General features: G+C 36.1%; 1 protein-coding gene across 3 annotated transcripts in view; it reads left to right on the forward strand.

Annotated features, from left to right (window-relative positions):
• Klp10A (kinesin-like protein 10A) overlaps positions 1 to 22,649 on the forward strand; it is a 69,395-nt gene that overhangs the window by 38,191 nt on the left and 8,555 nt on the right. For all 3 annotated transcript variants that reach the window (XM_076121261.1, XM_076121272.1, XM_076121268.1), the window contains 6 exons: positions 843 to 879; positions 19,524 to 19,687; positions 20,640 to 20,822; positions 21,214 to 21,393; positions 21,779 to 21,924; positions 22,257 to 22,368. In XM_076121261.1, the coding sequence (XP_075977376.1) occupies positions 843 to 879; positions 19,524 to 19,687; positions 20,640 to 20,822; positions 21,214 to 21,393; positions 21,779 to 21,924; positions 22,257 to 22,368 (822 nt within the window). The remainder of the gene's footprint in view (positions 1 to 842; positions 880 to 19,523; positions 19,688 to 20,639; positions 20,823 to 21,213; positions 21,394 to 21,778; positions 21,925 to 22,256; positions 22,369 to 22,649) is intronic.

Here is a 22,649-nt window from a genome sequence, read left to right on the forward strand (position 1 = left end):
CACCAAAACGGTTAGGGCGGGGCAGCTGCCCTATTTATCGCCCATTACCAAAACAATTCGTCCCTTCATTTCAACACACTTGTTAAATGAATATATAGCACATGACACCCGTATAAAAGCACAAAATTACGAAAGCCTTTTCGAAAGTTCTTTTCTATTATGGAAAATGCGGGTGTAGTAAACAATAATACTATCTTTTAAGCGTAATTTCCGGTGTTTGATTGTTTAAAAGTTGTTACAAAATATAGGAGTTCAAAGTATGAATATTTTTGGTAGGTACGGGCATTGAATAGAGCATGAGGCTCCGCACTTGGTGGCAGTCTTCACAAAGTAAAAGTGGAATATTGTTATTGTGCACATTACTGTACGTATAAGTACCACAAACGTTCTACAAAAAGGACAGTTTTTAAAACCTCACTCACTGTTAATTAAGGTTCTGTAAAGATTCTGGAACAGTTATGTCAAATTAACTTCTAATATCTAATTACATGGTCAAATCTCTCTTACTCTAGTAGGTAATCCCTTGCCCAAAAGTCTGATAGTAATTTGTAATTCATATAGTGAAAGATTGATTAAATATTTTGCTTATTATTTTGTAAATTTTATTTCGACACTGTGTTTCCCTATTCTCGCAATACGAAAATATTCTGTGCAAGTGTCGAATCCTTCCCAATATTTTTTACTAGTTAATTCCTTCAGTCTTCGCACTGGTTTGAGGGCCACAAATCTATTGTAAATATACAGTATTATACTTTGTACCCCAACCTAAAGCTTTTTATTATTATTTTGCAAGTACCCCCATTATTTAGGACACAATGATTAATGTTTTAATTCTGTTTTAGGATATGACGCGGCAATCCATACCGGTGGCGACGAAAGGTGAGTTTAGTTTACCCTATTTAATAACAAAAGAGTTGTTTGTATACTATTTACTACAGGAAATTGGCTTTTACGTACGATGAAAACTTAGCTGCGAGAGGATATTAATTTACTAGTATCAGTGTATAGCTTGATGTTATGTCTATCTGAAATTATTGATTAACGTTTACATAGAGACACAAATTTAGAGACTAATTTAATTTAAAAAGTCTCATGTGCTTAACTACATACTAAGATAGTATCCCTCCTAGTGGGATTTTACTGCCAAATTAATACAGTTGATTAGACAATCTATAACATTTTCAGTACTTTAGAATATTAATCCTATTAGAAACCTTATGTAGTCACGGGCAATGCTTGCCTTAAATCAAATCATGTTTACAAAGTTGATACCTCTCAAACAATGTTATAAGTAATTTGCACTTAAATAATAACCATATTTTGCAACACTTGTTAACTTAAACACACAAAACCTGTTTATTTTAGTCATTCAGGTCCATGAATCATACTGAAATTCGCACGTTTCGTATCGTTTCGTATTTCTATGTATCACGTCCTTATTATAAACTTTGCTAAACGCTTTTGTTTGACCAATCAGGAGACGGATTCAAAATGTATCGAATTTCACGAAATGTTGAAATTATTGACGCATCTCTTACTTTTATTTTTAAAGTAACAGTGACGTCACACTGGTTTTTTTTTCATATTATTGTTTTGTGATGACAATCACCTGGGGCTATAAAATATTACATGTTATGTTTATGTGAACAAATGTTAACTTTATTAAGGATTATCATTTCAATAGTCTCTTTGAGATGACCCATTTAAAAAAACATTTCAAAAAATCAAATTAAAAAGCAACAGGACACATACCATAAAGTATATCCGTTGACTAATAAAACTACTTCTAGAGCGCTGATTTAGGGCTCAAAATGGGTGTAATTAGTTAGAAAATAGCAACACTTTTGTAGATATTTAAAATGGAATACTTATGTCATCGCACCGTAACCATACACAATGGAAATGACAATGAGTAACGGATTTGTCCCATTAATTAACCCAAACAAGGAATGTGACAAACATTTAGACGCCTATGACGTCATTATTGTACATACCGCCTTCTTAAAAACATTGTGTCGCTCTATATTTTACAATGTCTTTGTTTTTCATAGATCCTTGAATTCTTAGAGACTAATAAGATGAAAGGACATAAACAAACGGAATTAATGACATCTACCTTTTCAAATAAGATTACTATTAATTTGCCTGCCTCCGTAGCGCAGTGGTTCCACGTCATTTGCCATTGCGTCGGGAGGTTGGTGGTTTTATGTTTGTAAAAGTTCCCGCGTTACACAAGCGATTCTTAGTGCGGGAACTGTCTTTTTTAGAGTAAGAAAAAATGATATAATTTACCTCCAGTTTTGACAATATTTCACGAAAATACAAAATATATTATTTTGTTCAAACAGTGAGCGAACTTGCTGGTCTAATTTTGAAATTATGAATTTTTCAATTAAAGACTGGCCGTCGTCAACGGTCGTAACGGTCAGTACAATCTAAATAGCAATCTTTTGAAGCCATGTGTGCTGTTCAAATGACATAATTTAGATCTTGAAGTAATGATTAGTATTCTTATTCTGTGAATTGAACTTTAGTTCTGTTACATATGCTAAGCTTTTTGATAAAAATATTTTTTGCAGCGCATGTTTTATACTATAATAGTTAACTTCTAGATTTTTTGTTTTCTATTGCATTCAGAATACCTTGTATCAAAACTCAATACTATAATAACAGTGTTCACGCATAGTCATTACATCGAATACTTTTTGCATTTTTCCGATCTGTTCTCAAATAGCTCTTCTCTCTATTTTTCTCTTACTTCATATTATTATTCGAGAATATATTTTTTCGAGTCATCAATGTTTTCATTACCTAATTAAACCGATATCTTGATAAATATCGGTAAGTACGTAAAACGAGGGCGGCTGTAACTTCGGCTGTTCATCACGCGATGATTCATTACTGAGATACATTAACCTACTGACTGTTGTGCCTTTGCTTTGTTCAGCTTTAGGCTTCATAAAGGTGCAGTAAGATAGCAGAATTGTTTTATGGATTATATTTGGTGCCTAATCTGTCTTTTTGCAAAGTCAAACTGTTAAGCGCAAATTTTTGCCAACAAGTACTAGGTACTCTAATAGATAATCTGCGTACGATACCCCCTTTTTTTTCACTGTCACACAGGACGACAGGCTGGGATCTTTGATTAAGCTGATTTTTTATTGCTACGTTGGTGTTTAAAAGAAAATAGTTTCTCGTCTGATCTTATATCTCTTAAAACTTAGGTATTCTAAAGAAAAAAAAAACGACCTCAATTACTTTGCTGTAGCGGGTCACAAGTTTACAACCCACTTTTCCTAGCAGGCTTCCCTTATCTATAGTCCATGTACCAGTGCTACTCGTAAACTAGCCGTAAAGTACTCTCCATGTATTATTCAAAATTTTGCAAACAACATGAAAACAGTCCGTATTTTCGAACCTAGCGTGGCCTGGCACATTACCTGAGCACTTTATATCTTCCGTCCTTCTTCCTCTCTACCTATATGTACGATTCCTTATGTTAGAGCGAGATGGATATAGTTTCATTTGTTGTGCATGAACGTCGTCGCAGTGTCTGGTTGGTGGGTTCAACGGTCGCGGGTCATTTGTTAGACTAACAGGTGGAGCACGCGAAATTATTGCCTTCTTGTATTGCCGATACATTGATTTGTTGTGTATTGTAGATACTAATTGGTATACTGATCAAAGAGCCGACTGTTTATTGAGATCAAAACAATTTCAAAGCAATCTAAATAAACAAATTTTTATTTAACCCATTAAAGTCAACCCATCAGTGAGGATGGACAAGGAAAGGTCTCCTCCCGTAATGAGGGAGGGTTTTAAGCATTGAGTTCACCAAGCTGGCCAAGCGCGGTAAGGGGGAAAGTTAAGAAAATAATTAAAATTTCGAAATATTATTGTAACGATTGGTCGTGACAAATCTGTAGTTTCTCATCTACGACGTTATCTCTCATTGCAATCTCTATCTTAATTATGATAACAGCATCTTAGTCTTAAAATCTAGGTTATATCAATAACTAGCACTGACAGGCATCAGACAGTTGACAGAATGCATCTAAATTATTCTTATCTGCTCATCACCTTTCATACATCACAGACTGCAAAATTCGTTTTCTAAACCGTTAGCCAGTGACCTTAGCCATTAAATCAAAATTGCATAGGCGTATACAGTTTCATAGCAATATAAAATCTTATGATTAATTAATAAATTCACCCAAGATTTTATTACTGGTCATTGACCTTATACCTATAAAACAAGCGACGTATCCTCAATCAAAACATATTATAATGAGTCAAGACGCGTACTGTTTGTACATTTGGTTTTGACCACATGGTGCAGAGGCCAAATAGGTCACCTTTAGAGCTTCGATTCCTGCAAATGTTTATATGTTGATCAAATATTTGCCCTCAATCTGTATTGATGGCTGTCGATTTAGCTAGTGTAATACGAATGTAATTCAAATTCGATAGCGATTTACCATTTGCTTACATTATTACTGCCATACTACAGTTCTTCCCCATTTCGCTCTTTCTTTCGTCAATGAAAAATTAGGCAGTTGCCACTGCGAAGATAGTAGGGTTCGACATTATTAAAATATCAATTTCTTATTTTGTCATTAATATGGTAACAATCCGGTATAATAATAATTCTAATCAAGATATTAGAACAAAACACTATTCTCTATAATTGCAACCATCGAGCATCGAGAGTGACATTTAAAATGTACTGCAAAATTAGTTTCTGCGACGCCCGCTTGAGGCGCTGAACAGATTGTCATACCCGGTAGCCGGTAGTCAGTAGTGGTAGAGAATCGCGGTAGATGTAGAACATTAGTCCACTTTTATTTCTTCTCCAACACTTCTTTAACTAAAACCTAAAAAGATGAGACATTCTATTTGCAGTTTAAGTGACGACGTTCGTTTAGTAATTTAGTGCAGTACTTAGTCATCATTCGTAAATATGAAAAGTGCACTGTTGATTGTTATTGACGTCATGCATATTATCTGTTTAAGTAAATTGCCGTAAAGATTATCAGGTATTCTGATAAATAATTATATTCGATATCTTTGTTTTAAATCTGTTTCTGCCAATCATTGATCTTATCGCATTAGGACCCACTTTTTATGGTAGTGGTAGTATGGTATGAAAGGATGTCCTTTAGTCTTTTTGTCTACGCTTTCTTAACATTCAGATAATTTATGCCCTGAATAACCATTTTTCCCTTAAGTAGCCACTACGCGAAAGAAATCGTGGGCAGAACATAGTAGATATTAAGGTATTATTTTATGATAAACTCCAGACCTACTAGACATAATTTCTTAACTATTACAACGTACTGACTTATTCCCTTTGCCCTATACAAATTAAACAGCATATGAAAATCTTCCCCCTCCTACGAGAAGGGAATGTGGGTTATCTTCGTGAATTTTCCGTAAAGTCTCACTTTCATTTAGCTAATATTTGTTAAGGCAACATAACTAACCTCTTCATTTGCATGTAATAAGCTCATATAAATAAACATGTATCTCGTTTATCATCACTCTACTACAAGGGTGACTATCTTCCCCGCAGTTAGTAGGACCGCGTACTTAGCATTCTGTTCCCGTTCTAAATTCACTTGTCCCTCGAGACACCCTCGAGTTAGTCCCACTCGCTTGTTCCGTATTTACCCCTGAGGGGAGAGTATTAACATTTTGTTGTGTGTAGGTAGATCTGATTCAATTATTTTGATATTCCCTATTGGTTGATTTGAACAAACAGACGGGCGCCGCGTTAACGTTTGGCAATTGCAAGCATGAATTTTGTATAGACACAACTCTGACGGAATACCTAGTCCAAAGTCCACTTGGTCAGTCTGGTGGATTCAAAGCCCAATCCCTTTTAGATTCCAAGAGGAGATCTTTACCCTGCAGTGAGACAATAACAACTCCCATTATTTACTTATAAAGTAAACGTCAATTCGTAACACCAAATAATGCTTTCAATAATAAAAACAGATAGTGTTTCATACAACGCCTCCTCCTTTTTCGTCGCATCTGAACCTTTCTCATCAATTCTCATAAAGACAGGCTATATTAAAACGTTACTGCTTTCTTCCAAGGTTATTATCCAGTCTCAGGTATAATATTGTGCAACGCAGCCTTCACCAGTCTGGACATGACTCATCAACTCAGAGATCAGAGACTTTTTAGTCCGTGTGGTCGTTTCATATACTCCTGCCCTTATTCGTAGAATACCGGTAGCAATAAAAGTATTTTTACTTTAAGCCTTGCAGCAAATTGCTGATAATAATTATAATTACTTATCTTAAAATGTTCAAGAAGGACTACAATAAGTCCATTACTATTCTGCACCAAATATAGAAGACATGATTAAGATCGCAATTATTTCTTGAAGTGTGGATTAAATTGAATCGCTCTATATGTGTCTGGAACTTAATTCTTTTTGTCCCATTTTAAGTCTTGCATCTTCCGGCTGTTGGTATCTTCTTTTAGTAGGCATCGCTGTTTCTGACGTATTCTTTAAGATGGACTGAAACGTCACAAAATAAAATGTAGGCTGATCTTTCACTTGTCTCTAATGATTAAGAAAAAATATTTCCAATCCAACCTCTATTATACCTATCTCTATACTCGTAAATCTCTATACTCGTAATATGTACATTTAACAATGTACTAAACTTTGTATTTATAATTCGTACTTATTGCAGAAACACTTCAATCTACAACATAGTGATAAAGTCTCTTGCATCTCTCCATTGTTGCCTATTATCCCGCCCTTTACCCCGACCTACCCTAATATTAACAAACTTCTCAAAAACATGGTCACTGTTGGCGTGTCACACATACTTATTGCGTCAATCTATTGCGCAAGATTTATTTGGCACCGGTCGCACTCCCCGGTAATGTTCCCAATTGTCTTCGTCCCACTTCAAGTGTGGTCGTAGTTTTATTAGATTGTTAACGGTTTGTTGTGTAATCTTAATCGGCTGGGATCTTGTTTACACTGAACAAATTGGTTTACGTGACTATGAATTGTTTATAATTTTACGACCTTTTTGTAGTGGGTACTTTGTTTAGCTCTTTCATAGAAAGCTTTATAGATTGTAGTTTTGGGTTTTGATATTAATACACTTTACTATATGTCTACACTGTCAAATGTTATGGATTGAATTATGACAAGGAATAAGTTAGTACTTAGTTAAACCAAAAGTTGTAAGGTGCATGGGCCCATTTTATAGCAGAAAATTGATACATTCTGCAAAAGAACCATCGAAGAAGATCTTATTATATTCGCTCTTTATTATCTATGCTTCTCGTTGTCCCAAAAGCGTACAAAAATAATCTTAACAAGTAAAGGCTTCTAATCTCCAAGCTACTTTTTAGATTACACGAATGACTGCTCAGATCATAACAGTCTTTTGACGTTTCCCTCTCATTACTCCCCAGGGATACAGACGGAGAGATTTATTCCAGTATTTTATTAAAACTTGTTCTAAGAAGATAAAAGTATGGCAGTAATTTCATATCTCATTGTTCCAAAGTGTTCCCGGCAATTTGTGCTCTCCAAAATTAATGGAAGCTTTTTACTTGCGTGGAATATATTTATTTCAAGAATAATTTCTTTTTCGCTTCCTCTGTGTAGAAATGTATTTGAACACACAAACACTTACCTTACCTGAATATCTTATTTCCAAAACGGCTCATTTCTTTAATTTTCTTACTGTCGGATGTGCCTTTTCCGAAATAACATTTTCCTTATACTTAGATGAGCCTATTTTTGTTACATTATAATATACCTTATTAACATTAGCATCATGCCCTTTTAAATAAAAAGAAAACATTAACCCTTGCTTCATTTATTCATGCAGACATACGAACACAAATGACACATGCACAATTAAAATCCATTCCGTAATTACAATTACAATAATGCATTTAAAGCTCAACATTTTGTCAAGGGTCATTGTCAAAACGGTTGCCCTTGACATTGCGTTGTGCGAAGGTCGGCTGTGTAATCGTAAAGCGTTGTCGACCGACTTTGAATACGTGTTGTAATCGTGCAGATTTTATCACTACATTAGTTCGGTCATTTGACAAAACACCTCGTAATGCTTGGACGCAAATTAAAAGTCTAGAATTCAAATACTTTCGTATAATGGTTGGTGCCGACGGGGAGGGTCCGAAAGGAGATGGCGGTGTAATCCGTATGAGTTTCTGAATGGATAGCCAAAAACGAATTACAGAGAGTTCTGGGAGTCCAGAAAAAAGTTTTAGCCTGCAGCCAGCAGTAGGAAATATAAGAGGCTTGTAAAAAAAGCAAACTTAAGGTCCTAGCTACGCCAATCTCTACAATATTATTGTCATCTTAAAAAGATACTTTATAGACCTCCGATAAAGACTTTTATCATTTTAAGAATTACTCCAGGTATTTTCAGTAAATAAGGGAATGATATTATTACGAAGAAAAGTCCATTGTTTGCTTTTGGTTTCATAACAACGTTAGAATATAAAGTCTTTATAGTTATCCACATCGGAAGCAATCGAGCATGCGATTGATAGCGGCGAGAAATTGATTGAAATGTTGCTCACCTGTTAATGGTGTAATTGTGATAGTTCTATTCTATTAAGTGGTTATTGTTTGATGTCTCTACCGTGGAATATGTTCATAGCTGAAGCCTTTGTAAAGGTGCGGTATTGACTTTGACCGTGAATTCGGGCCGTAATCCTTGTAGCCTTACTGTAGCCTCTAGTATTTTGTTGAGTCTATTTGTGGTGGGAATTTAGTTCTTCTTAGGTTTTTATTGAAAGCAGCTTGTTATTTGGATCATAGGTACTTAGTGCAAGCAATGTAACATTTTCACATCACGGACATAATGCTCCGAAAATTCACTTTTTTAATTTATTTTAACCTACCTTAAATATCTTATTTAGCGTTAAATGTCCTAGGTATCCAATTTCGCAATATCATCCCCCAATTAAGGAAAGCAATTCACGAAATTCCTGTGTCCAATTAATTCATAACAATAGCGTGCCCGTGGCAGTATGGCGCCGGTGGCTCTATTCCCACAATTAGTCGTGCCATCATAATATATTTAACGTTCCCACCTCTCTACGGGTATACGATGCCAAGTGCATTGCACTGTGACATGGTACCTTCATGTTTATTTGTTCAGTACATAAGAACGTGAAATGAGCCTTCAGGGATCGTACGTGGCTTTCCGACAGCGACGGAAAACGTTTGTATGCATGTAGGTTACCGCTCATTACATTCAATGTACGACTTTCAGTGATACTGAACAGAGTTTCCAGCAATTATTTTGGCGAATGAAAGCACTGGTACCTCTTTTGATTCATCAGTTAGTAGAAAAAGTTCGCTCAACTTTAAATATCTCCAAATTGCTATTCTGATTTACCACGGCTATAAAAAAACTGACCTTGACAAAGAGGGCTCTCAACAATTCGACGCGCATTAAAATAGCTGCCTGATGAAATTTCAAGCACGTCTGAAGTCTTAAGTAAACCTTTTACGGCTAAGAAAGCGCTTTCTATGCACTGGCTTAAGAGCATCAAGATATCAAAGGGGGAATGTCAGCTCGCTTTGAAAAAGGTCGTCTAGACTCTGTCATATGAATGCTATTATACACCTGACCTTTGTAGATATCAAGTTCTATTTCCATACACGCAGGAAGTATCCAACTAATTTATTGTTTCCTAAAAGTACTACACCACATTTTTCCATGTTTATCTTCATAATAACACACATGGCGTGTCGCGATTAAGCCGCTTTATTTTAGGGTTGTATGAATTTTACATGGGGCGGTCAACGTAACTCCGTTAGTTCCATCGCTATAAGTGTGGGCCTAAGCCGTGGCGCGCGGACAGTGCGCGGCCGGCCGTGTACCACAACACTGGCTGGCACCGGTGTTCCAAATTCTAATTCAACCAATCACACAAATGGATTACACACAATAGTGCTGTTAACCTAACCTTGAGGTGGAAAATTCGATTAATTTTGTAATTTTTTTTTCATCAATATGCCAGTGTTGTACGAGCGATGTGCTCAGCAGAATCTTCAGGCGAGGCGGGCAACCGTAGGCCGTAAGTTCAACCCCCTTGTCTGTCTGTGGTGGTGTTTGTGCTATACTAATTCTTAATACGTCGTGATAAGGTTTTTATTGTTGTGAAGTGTGACGGTGTCCCCTGAATTGATTCCGAGTTGTGACTGTTGCATACTGATGGTATCGACGGAAAAGTTTTTCCCTTTTCGGAAAGTTGTGAAGTATGATTATGTTAATTGTGGAAGTTGTTGACATTACCAAGTTTGGTGGCTGAACGACCTTCTAGAGGATAAAGGCTGAGCTATAAATACACGTTGTCTTTGTCATGTCGATCGATTTGTGAAACAACCTAATTTATTAACGGCTGTCTACGTTTGACTGATGGTGTGTTTCACTACTGTTCATTAACCTCGAGTGTCTTTCCTACAAAAAGTTTTTATTAACAATCTTCTTTTTCAAGACGAAAGAGGAAGCCTTTTAATATTTTTTCTGATTTTGCTCAAACTTCTGAACGTTTTAAGCACTCCCCAGGTAGAATTTCTGAAAGGCCCAGTGAACTTATTAATTTCGTGCATCAATTAAAACTTGTACCTTGAGTGTAGGTGTAGGGCCCTAATTTCAGCAGGTTGAAAGTTTTCAGCGCTCCTAATGGAAGTTTGGCTTATTTCTGAAACTCTCGTACAATTTCAACTTTGAAATCGACAATTAAGGTGTTAATTCATCTTTGATTAGAAGTTTGTTCGACCGTATACTTTCCAAGATTTTAGTCAGCTGTTAATAATTACTTAATGAGATGGTTCTAGATTTTAATTAATATTTTAATAAGGCTCCATTAGGTGAAGGTATCCATTTGAAAAGGAAACAAACCATATTTTTTTCTTCCTTAATCAAAATATAAAGACGATTAATCAATTTCATAAAAGTATTGTCTCCTTCTTGTCGCACAGTAGTATAAAAATTATCACTATCTCGCAAATGGTAGAATCAAGTCCAGTATATCACCAAAGATTTGTCAAACATCTCATTGTTCAGTGTTGATCAACCCGACTGTTTCATCCCACACGCAATGAGTTTGTTGCAAACAAACTTTTTGTTTATGATCATATTAATACGGGGATAACGCACGGTGATTCAGTTGCGTAGGTGCTGGTTAACGACCCTAAAAATAGATGTCGCGACCTCTCAACGTCTTTATTGAAACGACCGTTATATTTTGAATTTTTGAATAGAGATATGGATCTATAAATATTGTACTTACTTTAACTGTGGCATCTTTACTTTGTCACGTTGAGTTTACCAACTGAAAAAGATAGGCATTTTCACTGACAAAATTTATAATTTAGCACAAGTTATATGTTTTATGAAAGTCATGGTTTAGTAGCAATTTTTATTATTAAACTTATTTATAATTAAATAATGTTTAAGTAAAGTTACTATGACAAAATAATTATACGAAAGTTGACTGTACCTTGTTTTCGCAAAACAATTCAATAGATTTTTTGGAGTTGGACATTTTGTTCGATGGCGTAACTACTGCTATTGTTAACCACAACATGACATCATTTACTTCTTTCTTTAATCTAAAAAAATGTATAAAGGATGGATAACAAGAAAATAAACTAGCATCCATCAACCGCATCAAAACAAAGTTTTTATTGAATTCTCTCCAGCATGATCTCATTTCTGTTACCCATTTCGTATTACTGTTACTTGAGAATTAATTGTAGTTTAACTGTGTGAACAAGACGTAACTTTATTTAAGAGGTAAAATAAAAAGGTTGTTTAACGGAGTTCTTTTGTACAAAAAAAAACAATTAGAAGAGGAACAGTTTTGCAAAGCGTTCGTACAATGGCCGGTATCGTTAACACAGATCTGTACAAAGCTTAAGATAACCGTTTTGTTTAAGTTACGTCAACGAATATAAAGATACTTTAATGTTATTTTGTTCTGTGACACTTTGCATAACTTCTTTTACTATACAACGGTAGTTTGAACAATTGATGGAAAATCAGAAGGTCATTAAATAAAAAAACAATTTAACCCATTAATGTCTCACTGCTAGGCAAGGATCTCCTCCCGTTATGAAGGAGGGGTTAGGCCTTGAGTCCACCACTGTCAATTGCGGGTTGTGGACTTGTCATTACCTAAAACAAAATTGAAACTTTCTGATATAGTATTAGTACCGCGAAATTTTGAAAGTAGCTCGGTAAACCGCAGTTGTTTGTCCAAATGTATTCATTTCTTTCAAAGTCTTCGGAAAGATAAAGTGTTTGTGGATTCTCTAAATACATAGTAGTGCTACTAGGTAGAGTCTATTTCCTTATTTCAATGATAAACACTTCCTATCTAGTTGTCAACAAACCTTGTAATAAGTGGACTTGGTCGGAATTCCGTTGTATCCATAAAGCTGATGTTTTGATTGAAAACACGTATGGAAAATAGCTGAAGTTGTATTTACTTCCTTTGCATTTCTGTATCTTGAGTACCTACTTACTACTTAATACTGCTGCTTTCTGCTATTCGATTGATTATTTATCACACAATACAAAATATTTCTATCGACTGTCATTTCGACTATAGGCGTTCTTTTCAAATCTGGTTCTTCTTTTGGTCGGTCGTACACAAACTCATTTTGGTAAGGTATTGGTTCATTTTAAAGATCGCTCTGTTACTTTTGTAGATATTTCCTATTAAAACATCTTCCACAATGTAGATTCTTCCTACAATCCGTTCTAGAGTCTTGAATTAATTCCGCACGTCTCGAAGTGAACAGTATGAGGTCCAGAGGTCGTGGGATACGACCCGGGGTTAATCAAAATTTTGCATGCTCGTTCCTTTGATACAATTCGTTATGCTCTGTCATCTCGTCGCTGAATTACTGCAAATTGTCGTTTGGTAGCCGTTGTTGGATATTTACGTCTTGTAAAGCAGATTTCGAATTCATTATTATTTCGTTTGCATTAAGGTTTCTGTATTCGTTAGATTTTCTGGATATCTTTTATTGTATGCATCGCTACGGCTTCGTGGAAATTGTCTTTGGGTGCTTTTTTTTCTTTCTTATTTTGTGCTGGATTTGACCTGTTCAGTAAGGCAAGTACTTGTAAGATATCGTTGCTTTTAAATTATTTTGGTGAAATGTTGACACTTAAGATAGTCGTCACTATTTCTGTATCTACTACCACAGAAAACGAGCGTACCGCCTTTTGGCAAGGTATGTCTCCAACATTGTCCAAATTACTACATGAATCTAAAATTCATCAAGTAATATTGCATAAAAGGCAATATAGAATGTAATCACAGCATGAACGAGCAGAATCTAAAGCATTAAGCGCCGAGATGCCTCCGATAGTGATTTCCGTCGTTTCGTACATAATGTACGGTTTCATCGTAATCTCTTCCGATTTTGCATAACGTGTCTGATGTCTAACGTTTACACGCATCGTTTGAAACAAGAAAGTGCTCTTTTGTTTATTGAGATTTCACACGAAAACTTCTATCCGGGTTCAATGAAACTTTCGCTAGTGAATTATTTTTGTTACAGCTGTAAATATATTTAGGTGTTGGGATTTTAGCAACTCTTTGTGACTAACATTAATATTTAAGTATTTTTCTCAGTGACATTATTATTATCATTTTCATCATGCACTGTTTACAAACCCACTCGAGCATAATTCATAATTCCTTTACGCTGATCATCCCTGTTCAATACCAACCGTTTCCAGGTCTTTTCAGCAAACATCACTATACCATCAAACTATTCTGTTCAGACCTTTTAGTCATATCATAAAAATTTTAACACGTATGGTTCAATTGATGGCACAGGACTTCATCTTGGTACATTCTGTCCATTTGGTAGTGAATAGAAGTGCCTCCTAGAGACACTCTTGTAGTTAAATCCCATTTAAAATAATCACTAAGAAATCCTCGATCACTTTCAGTACGTTATATGCTTCCTTTTCTCATGGTACCATTACAGTAATTACACGTAAACCATGCATGTATTCTTGTTTTGTATACGTCTGACTATCGAGTGTGGTATCAACACGCATCGGCGATTACACCGACTGATAACGAAACGAATACGCCGTGGAAAATCCTGACGTAAAGGAAAGGGCTGTGCAATTAAGTGTCGGTAACTGTACCTCTAGGATACGCTTCTATAGGATTGTATAGCCTTTTAAGTTTACGTGTTGGGTTTGTTTGTTATCTTTTTATAATGAAAATATGTTTGGAATTTTTTGTCGTAAACCTCTTAAACACATTTCATTCGTTTTTACGAATTTCAACTAATATTGTAAGTTTTATTTTAAAGGCCTCACCTGACTTTCTACAGAACGATAACCCTTTTATTAATTATAGCTGACCCGCGCAACTTCGCTTGCGTCACTTAAGAGAATAAGTCAAAAAATTTCCCCGTTTTTGTAACATTTTTCGTTGCTACTCCGCTCCTAATGACTGTAGCGTGATGTTATAATAATATAGCCTATAGCCTTCCTCGATAAATGGGCTATCTAACACTGAAAGAATTTTTCAAATCGGACCAGTAGTTCCTAAGATTAGCGCGTTCAAACAAACAAACAAACAAACAAACAAACAAACTCTTCAGCTTTATAATATTAGTATAGATTTAGTACTCTCATATTATATCTAATTAAATTATTGATGTATATCTTGCATACATTGTAAGAAACGTCATGAAATTACCAAATTATAATAACGTGATAAAAGTAATCAACTTTAAGCTTCCATGTAACTACATAGTTTTTATGGCAACACAAAAGTAACAAAGCGTTGATAGCTGCTTTATAGCAGGTAGTTCAGTCATAAACACTATTCGTGTCTGCTCGTAAACAAATAACGGCCTGGGAAAGCTAGAACTCTAAACATTTAAAACGAACGAGATAGGTATACTTTAGGCACATTCGCTGAAACTTGAATTAGGAAGAATATTACCATTTTTCTTGAAGAAAAAGATGGGTATATTTTTATCATTTCGTATTAAAATAGATTGTTATAGGTGACTACCCGGTAGATAGAAGATCCGGTCGTTATGTTTACCAAACATGGAGCCTTACCGATTCTACCGAAAAGCTTTTAAAGATGTCTTCAAAAATCATTATATTACTACTAATATGTACAAAACCTAAATGAATGATATATTCAGACCTTCTTTATAACTAATAACTCTATCTATTAACAACATAAAATTACGAGTAGCTTTATAGTACCGGCGGGGGACTAGGTACATACATCGTAATATTAAAGGAAGAATTCATGATGACCTAAATAAATGCAAGTGTAACTGACACACATTGTGTTACCTGTATGGTTGAATGTTTTGTATGAGTGCCAAATATTTGTTTCGTTGGTATTGTTTATTACTTCCCTCTTGGGACTGTCGTGACTTTAATTAGGTTTGAGGACTTTATTTAGTCGGCAAGTTAAAGTATTAAATGCTGGGTTTTTTCATTAGTTATTTATTGTTAATCATACACTATAATTACTTTGTAAGACCGTTGATATCTCTTAACTTGTTTTTGGGTCTGCGGAAATCGTATTTTGTATTAGTATTGCTGTTAATGGTATTCGGCAACAACTCCTAAATTCTCATTTCCGATATCTCGTACCTACAGTAATACGTTACCCTTAAAGTTCGCTCAAGAAGGCTCTCAGATATTATCGTTTAATTTCCAAGATAGGTACCAAATACCTCACACGTGTTATGAAGCAGTTTTGAAAAGTACTGCTACATTTTTTCACAAAAATTAGTACCATCTGCCCCAAATTGTTCAATCGATTGGGTCAACAGCTGAATTCAAATATGCAACAATAGATCGATGCGTTTGAACCGTTGTCAAGAGAACGGTTGTTATGCGCCACTCCATACTTCTTTTTATTTTGGTATATTCTGAAGGCATGCTCCACAGGTATGGCCAGTTGACGTCACCGTTGTCAAGCGACGGTATTGTTATATTAACAGCTGTGTTGCGAAATTTTAAGCGAAATGTTTCTAAGACTGTGTATTGAGGTGTTAGGCTTAATAACCAGCCGAATAAGTGAATAGGAGTGGAAGGAATAAATGGAAGGATGTGAAATATGGAAGGGAATAAAGTAAAGATTAGTGTTTACGATGAACACGTGCTCAGTGATGACGTCATTAAATCGATAAAGTACATTATACTGGTACTAATTCTACATGGATTAAAAGACGAAAGTAAATACACTTTAATTAAATTGGAAGAAAATAAACTCTTGGGTTTGGATGATAATTATTTACATTAATCATGTCGTGAATCTTTGATACTCTACTGCGGCAAGCCTTTCAGCTGCTGTCATAATAAAAAGGGAAGCAGGAAATAGTAATTATAGAGTACCAATCAATGTTCGGTAGTGTTGGTAGCAGCTCCTTACATCATCAATCATTTGTAATAGAAATATTGCAGAAAACCATTTGGCGATAAAAAGAGTAGCCAGGAGTTTCTTGCCCTTCTCATTGGCACTACCTTCCAAATTGACGGTAAATTCACTCTCATTGACTATCATAAGTGTCAGCACTTGACCTAAATGAGTAAATTAATGATTGTGATGATGCGATTGACACCTGGTGTGATTTAAAAAATTGCACTCTTAATTAATAATGGTTTTGTGAAATTAAAAACGATAAAATATAGCCAGGCGAGAATGACACTGACATAACCCTTAAGGTCGGCTTTAATTAAAGACCTCATAAAGTCACTTAATTAAGAATAATTAAAGAATTTACATGATATGATATTTTAATGCAGTTCATTTTTAAATTCCTTGAAGTAAAAAATGCCATGAGTTGAGGTTATAATAAAGTGAATTAAAACTTTTCATAGCTTAAAGAATACATTTTAGTATTCACATAATCGCTTTTATATGCAAAATTAGAACGTTTTGCGTTCTAGCGAGAATTGTCTCGGTAGTTTTAGACTGGCAATCATTTTAATTCGCGTGTCTTAACAAAAGATGGTGGGTGCTTTTAATTGGTTGAACTAATTTTATTTTAAAATTAATTGTAAATTGTTATGGATAACAAGATGTCCAAAAATGATATAGAATTAGTTTTTGGTAAATTTCCGAGTCTGCTGTTAGCTTGAAATAACTCTCCAGAGACAATTTTCTGCAAAGTTATTTAGTAACTGGAAGTATTATTATTAGAAAACTTATTTTTTAGCTGTAATCTTCATAGAGTAGCAAGCCGACTATTCCACTAACACAGAACTACGATTACTAGCAATAAATCAAAGTCAACGGAATAAAAGTTAATGCATTTCCTAGCAACCAATTACGCGTCGTCATTATTCCTTGTATAAACTTCACCCCTTTCAAACTACCCCCCACTGCCAAGTTCACGTGTCCTTTATTGTCTATCGATTAGTCACATCAAAGCTCATGACGTCACAACACTACATTTTTCATTAGACCCGTGGGACAAAAGCCACGCTCATGTCTCATAATGGACGGCGATTATTTTCCAATTTCAGTCGATCGTTCAGTTAGATTGATACGAGTTATCGAACTGGCTGGTAACGGGTCATTTCACGCCACTGTAATGTAAGTCGCGGGCTTTGTTAGTTTTTTCTATGTGTGTACCAGTTTCCGAACGTATTAAAAAGTTAATTAGTTTTTATATACTCGTTCGCAAGTGTGTGTACAGTTGTTTGTTTTGATCGTTCAGTGTTCGATTTGTCTATGGTTCTGTTTAGTCTCGAGGATGTAACTTTGGTGTTGTAATGGCTGTCCTCGCAAAACTCGGTTGGGTCGACCCAGTGATGTATCATTTCGCATTTATGGCAATCGAGATAATAACTGTCAGGCTGGGATAGATTTATTCGTATCGATTTCGGCTGCAACTCAATATGCAAATGCAACTATCCATTCGCCCTTTATGCACTTTATTGGGTCATCGATTTCAATTACTTTAAGCAAAAGTCGATTGAAACTCGAACTATTTTATTAACCAATAAGGTTGATATGTAGTTTGACGTTCGCGGCCGTACCCGACTCGCGTGCGTCACGGTTCATTGCCTTGAGTACGGAAAGAGATCCTAATATGGCGGTCGGCGCAGGCGCAGGATTGCCTTGCGCCAACGCAAAGTGAACTCATTCCGAACAATCAGTCTATCAGTGGAGCACATGTCTTATGACAGAAGAATGTAATTGAAACTAGACTAAATACTGAAAAGTATTGTCAAAAAATGTGTTGCTCATGGTTGAGATGTCGGCGACGGGTCGCGGACTCGGCCGAGTCCAACGCTCCCGTTGAAGCGTTTGAGAAAAGCGAACCGCCTTCCGAGGAGGCAATGGAAGTGGAACTAAAACCGACGTCACGTAAGAACCAGCTGTTTATACCGCACCTCGTTTGCGCTGATAGTTGTCGTTTTGTTACGCTTTTTGCACACTTCTCATTTGCACATGTTTGGATTGTGTTTTTCTTTATTTCGTCCCATTCGTCTAGATTTAGGTATTACGTCAGTATGATTCAGAGACCTATTAGGTACGGACAAATATAGACAAAATAATGTGTTTGTATGACTGTTTTGCTTACAATATACTTGGTTGCGAAATCTTGCGAATAGCGTCGTCAAACTCCTAAACGGATTGTGACCCAGTTCTTGCAATTTATAGGCTCCAAAAGTGTTTTTCATTTGCGAATTTGAACTTTTTAGTGTATAAAATTGAGTATAATCCTCATTAACATCTACTAAACTAACGATTAACATATCAAAACTTTGCATAACATCATCCATTTGAATAACTTTATACCAAATATGAAAAGCGTGGGATGCTGCAATCCCGTTAGTAAAGTTTTGCGCAGGTTTATATTAAATCAAACGTATTTGGAGTAATACACCTGTATGCTCTGAGAATTATATGTATTTACGTTATTTACCATACAAAACTCTTAGCTATAGAAACCTCGTAAAAATGGGAGCATTTACGCTTGCGTATGCCTTATATTTAAAGAAAGGCTGATAAATCCGGTTGCGTAACTTTTTGAATCTGAAATCATTCTCAAAAAGCACGAACTTAAAGGTCAAGTAGGTTGATATTTGGATGGGTGACTAAGTTATGCCGTAACATTGACTACCTCACGATTTCAGATAAAGCAAATTATTACATCCGTGTTTGATACATTGTTTTATAGTTTAAGCCGACTTACAGAAAAAAAACAATTTATTACAGAAGAAGTAGTTACTGATAGTAAGCTGCTGCTAAAAGCTTTAAAAAAAATATTATTATGTTGGCTAAAATGAATCTAGGAGCTTTATACTTTTATCTTTTAACAAAAGATTGTATTTTCTCATATTCTTTTGCCAAAAACAGCCCCATAAAACTGAACGCAAAAGTTTTTATCCTCCTATTTAATTTAATAACTATTAACCAAATTCCTTCTTTAGCAATATTTTTTAAACGTAACGGTCGTTTGTTTGCAGCGCCATCTCGCGTGACGCGCAACAACCAGATGCGTGTGTCGAACGCGGGCGGCGCGTACACCAACGGCCACGGCGGCGACACGACGGGGCGGCGCGGCGCCGAGAACGTGCCGCCCGCGCAACCACCGCAGCCTACTGCCACTAACACTAGGATTACACAACAGGTTTGTTAATTGTTACTATACTATACGTACTATTGTGAAAGTTAGCTTAGTTTTCACCATGAAACAGTATAATTTGTACTACTACTAACGTACGTAACTACTTCGAAGAATCAACTTAGTTTCTTCGATCTTAGTTTGCCGTTAATTTTACTGTTTTACATGTTACGGGTTATGATGAGATATTTTGATGATAATCCTGAATATTATGTAGAATTTGTCTAAAGGTTTCGTTCAGGAAGAGTAGGGATACCTTTATAATGTTTTGTTAGGATAGACAAAGCAGACATTATTCCTACACCGACAATATCAACACGAAAATGTGAAGAATGTCTGAAGAAGGGTTAATCTCGATTTGCGCCTTGAAAAACAACCTAGTCCTAGGTCCCAACAGCCTATTACCCGACTCCCATCCTACATCTTCTCTCTCCAGCCTCCAGCCTCAGGTGGAAGATCACGTGCCGGCAGTACTCCGAGCGCCGCATCAGTACCTCCCGGCTCGCAGCAGTCACCTTACATGCCGCACATGCAACGAAGAATTCATAATAATCCTAAAGAGGTTCCCTAATCCTTCACTTCGTTACTCCGTACATCGTTCATCCTATCATACCTAACCCTCACCTTATTGTTTATCTTTATAGAAGAGGCAGATGTAACTTTATGACGTCATAGTTTAGTATTTCATGATGGGTAGACTTAGATTTAGATCTAGCTAGGAGCAGGAGGATCTAGTTAGGAGAACTGAAATAGTTTCTGTTCTAATGATTTCTGCTGACCTGTAGGTGTGTAACTATCATATAAGTTTCTTTTCAAAAAATGATTTTTTCGATTTCTACCCCTTAAATAGTAGAGGGTAGATCTTTCACTAGCTTTATTTGCGCTTCCTTACGCCTACAAAAGTTAACTTTACTTTATAAAATGTATAGTAGTATTAATGTTGTCGTGTGGTGTGCAGTTCACGGCGAGCAGCGTGAGCGGCGGCGGCGCGCGGCCGGCGGGCGTGTCGTCGACGGTGTCGGTGCCGCACGCCGTGGCGTCGGGCGCCGTGCGCCGCTCCAACGTCGTCAAGGAGGTGGAGCGCCTCAAGGAGAACCGCGAGAAGCGCCGCCAGCGACAGGCCGAGCTCAAGGAGGAGAAGGTAACAACACTACTTCATATTTTATCATGTTATTGACTGGACTAGATCATATTTTTTGCAACCAGCAGTTAAGACCAACCTAACAAAACTCGTGAACTCATCGTTTTCGCTTTCATATTATAACTTGAATCAATGAAGTATTATCAGGCAGACATGAATCGAACAGAAAGCAACTACAATATTTCAAGTCTATTTCGCTTTTGAACTTGTCTGGAGAGGTTTATCGACATTTTTAATTAGATCCCTAACAAAATGTATTCTTCTTCCATGCAGAAACATACCATTCTATTTTAGAGAGAAGAGAAAAAAAATACTCCAATAAAAGTCTTAAAATTCTTAGTATTTGGTAACTACGTGCTCAAAAATCTAATCTCCAATTTCCGTATTCCAGGAAGCCCTAATGAACATGGACCCGGGTAATCCAAACTGGGAGTTCCTTGCTATGATCAGAGAGTACCAGAACAGCATCGAGTTCCGGCCGCTGACGGGCACGGAGCCAGTTGAAGACCATCAGATCACCGTCTGTGTTAGAAAAAGGCCACTCAATAAGAAGGAAGTCAATAAAAAGGAGGTAATGATATAGATAAAGTTTATTAAAAAAAAAAAAGTATTTTTGTGAGAGCTTTTAGCGTAGATGAAGCAGTAAGTAATGTTTGGGTAGGTTAGTAATAAATTTAAAGTGGTCACTAATTTATAACATAGGTTTTTTTCCTAAATTGTAAAGTCGTAGATTTGGGAATTGCAGTTTTGGCATCTGAAAAGATTAAGAAACCATGACTGGCTTTCAAGGCGCCTTTTAAAGTAGGCAACATCACAGAATTTATTTTGTTCTGATATTATACCTCAATAATTAAGCTATTTCTACAAATGTCTAGCTGGATTATAAATGAACCAATTTGTAAATAAAGTTTGAGCAGAATTGTTTTCTAATTGAATGTATATGTGTGTAATTGCAGGTGGATGTAATAAGCGTACCGACAAAAGATCAAATGATAGTACACGAGCCCAAGAACAAGGTGGACCTCACGAAGTACCTCGAGAATCAGAAGTTCCGCTTCGACTACGCCTTCGACGACTCTTGTACTAACGAAGTTGTATATAAGTGAGTAATTAAAAGACTATTTTATTTCTAAGGCTTTTGGAATATACATATGAGTGATGGATAAGTAATTAACTAGATTATTTTTGAAGAAATTATGTTTACCAGTAAAATGTACGAAATGAACACTTTCAGTGCAATATTGAAATAGACTGGGCAGTTGCTTATATTGTTAAAAAGTTTCGCGTACTTTGTATTATGCCTTGTCCCCTTTGTAGCATATAGATCTCCCTAATAATACGGCATATATTAAGATCTGGCGCCAGTATCATTAGAGTTCTTTTTACAGTACCCTAACCTTTTGGTTAATTGTTTGTCGTCTCGCTCATTTCCAGATACACAGCGAAACCCTTGGTGCAGACAATATTCGAGGGCGGCATGGCGACGTGCTTCGCGTACGGACAGACCGGCTCCGGCAAGACGCATACCATGGGCGGAGACTTCCAGGTACATAATATACAAATAATGTACTAACTGCGTTAGTTAAAGTAAAACAATTTACACTATACTCTCTTTCATCTTGAAAGATACACATTTCCATAAATTGTCATGTATTTGACTTCCCAATTTATCAATAACCCAAATCAAATTTCTGGGCTGATTTATGCAAGATTTAGCAAGTTTGACCTATTCAAACTTGCTTTTATGTTTATACGGGTCCATTGAGACCGACATGTCTGATAATACTCTGTAAAGATTTCATAAATTATTGTACACATAATATTGCC

The sequence above is a fragment of the Anticarsia gemmatalis genome, chromosome 1 (assembly GCF_050436995.1).
Source record: "Anticarsia gemmatalis isolate Benzon Research Colony breed Stoneville strain chromosome 1, ilAntGemm2 primary, whole genome shotgun sequence".
In the NCBI taxonomy this organism is placed as follows: Eukaryota; Metazoa; Arthropoda; class Insecta; order Lepidoptera; family Erebidae; genus Anticarsia; species Anticarsia gemmatalis.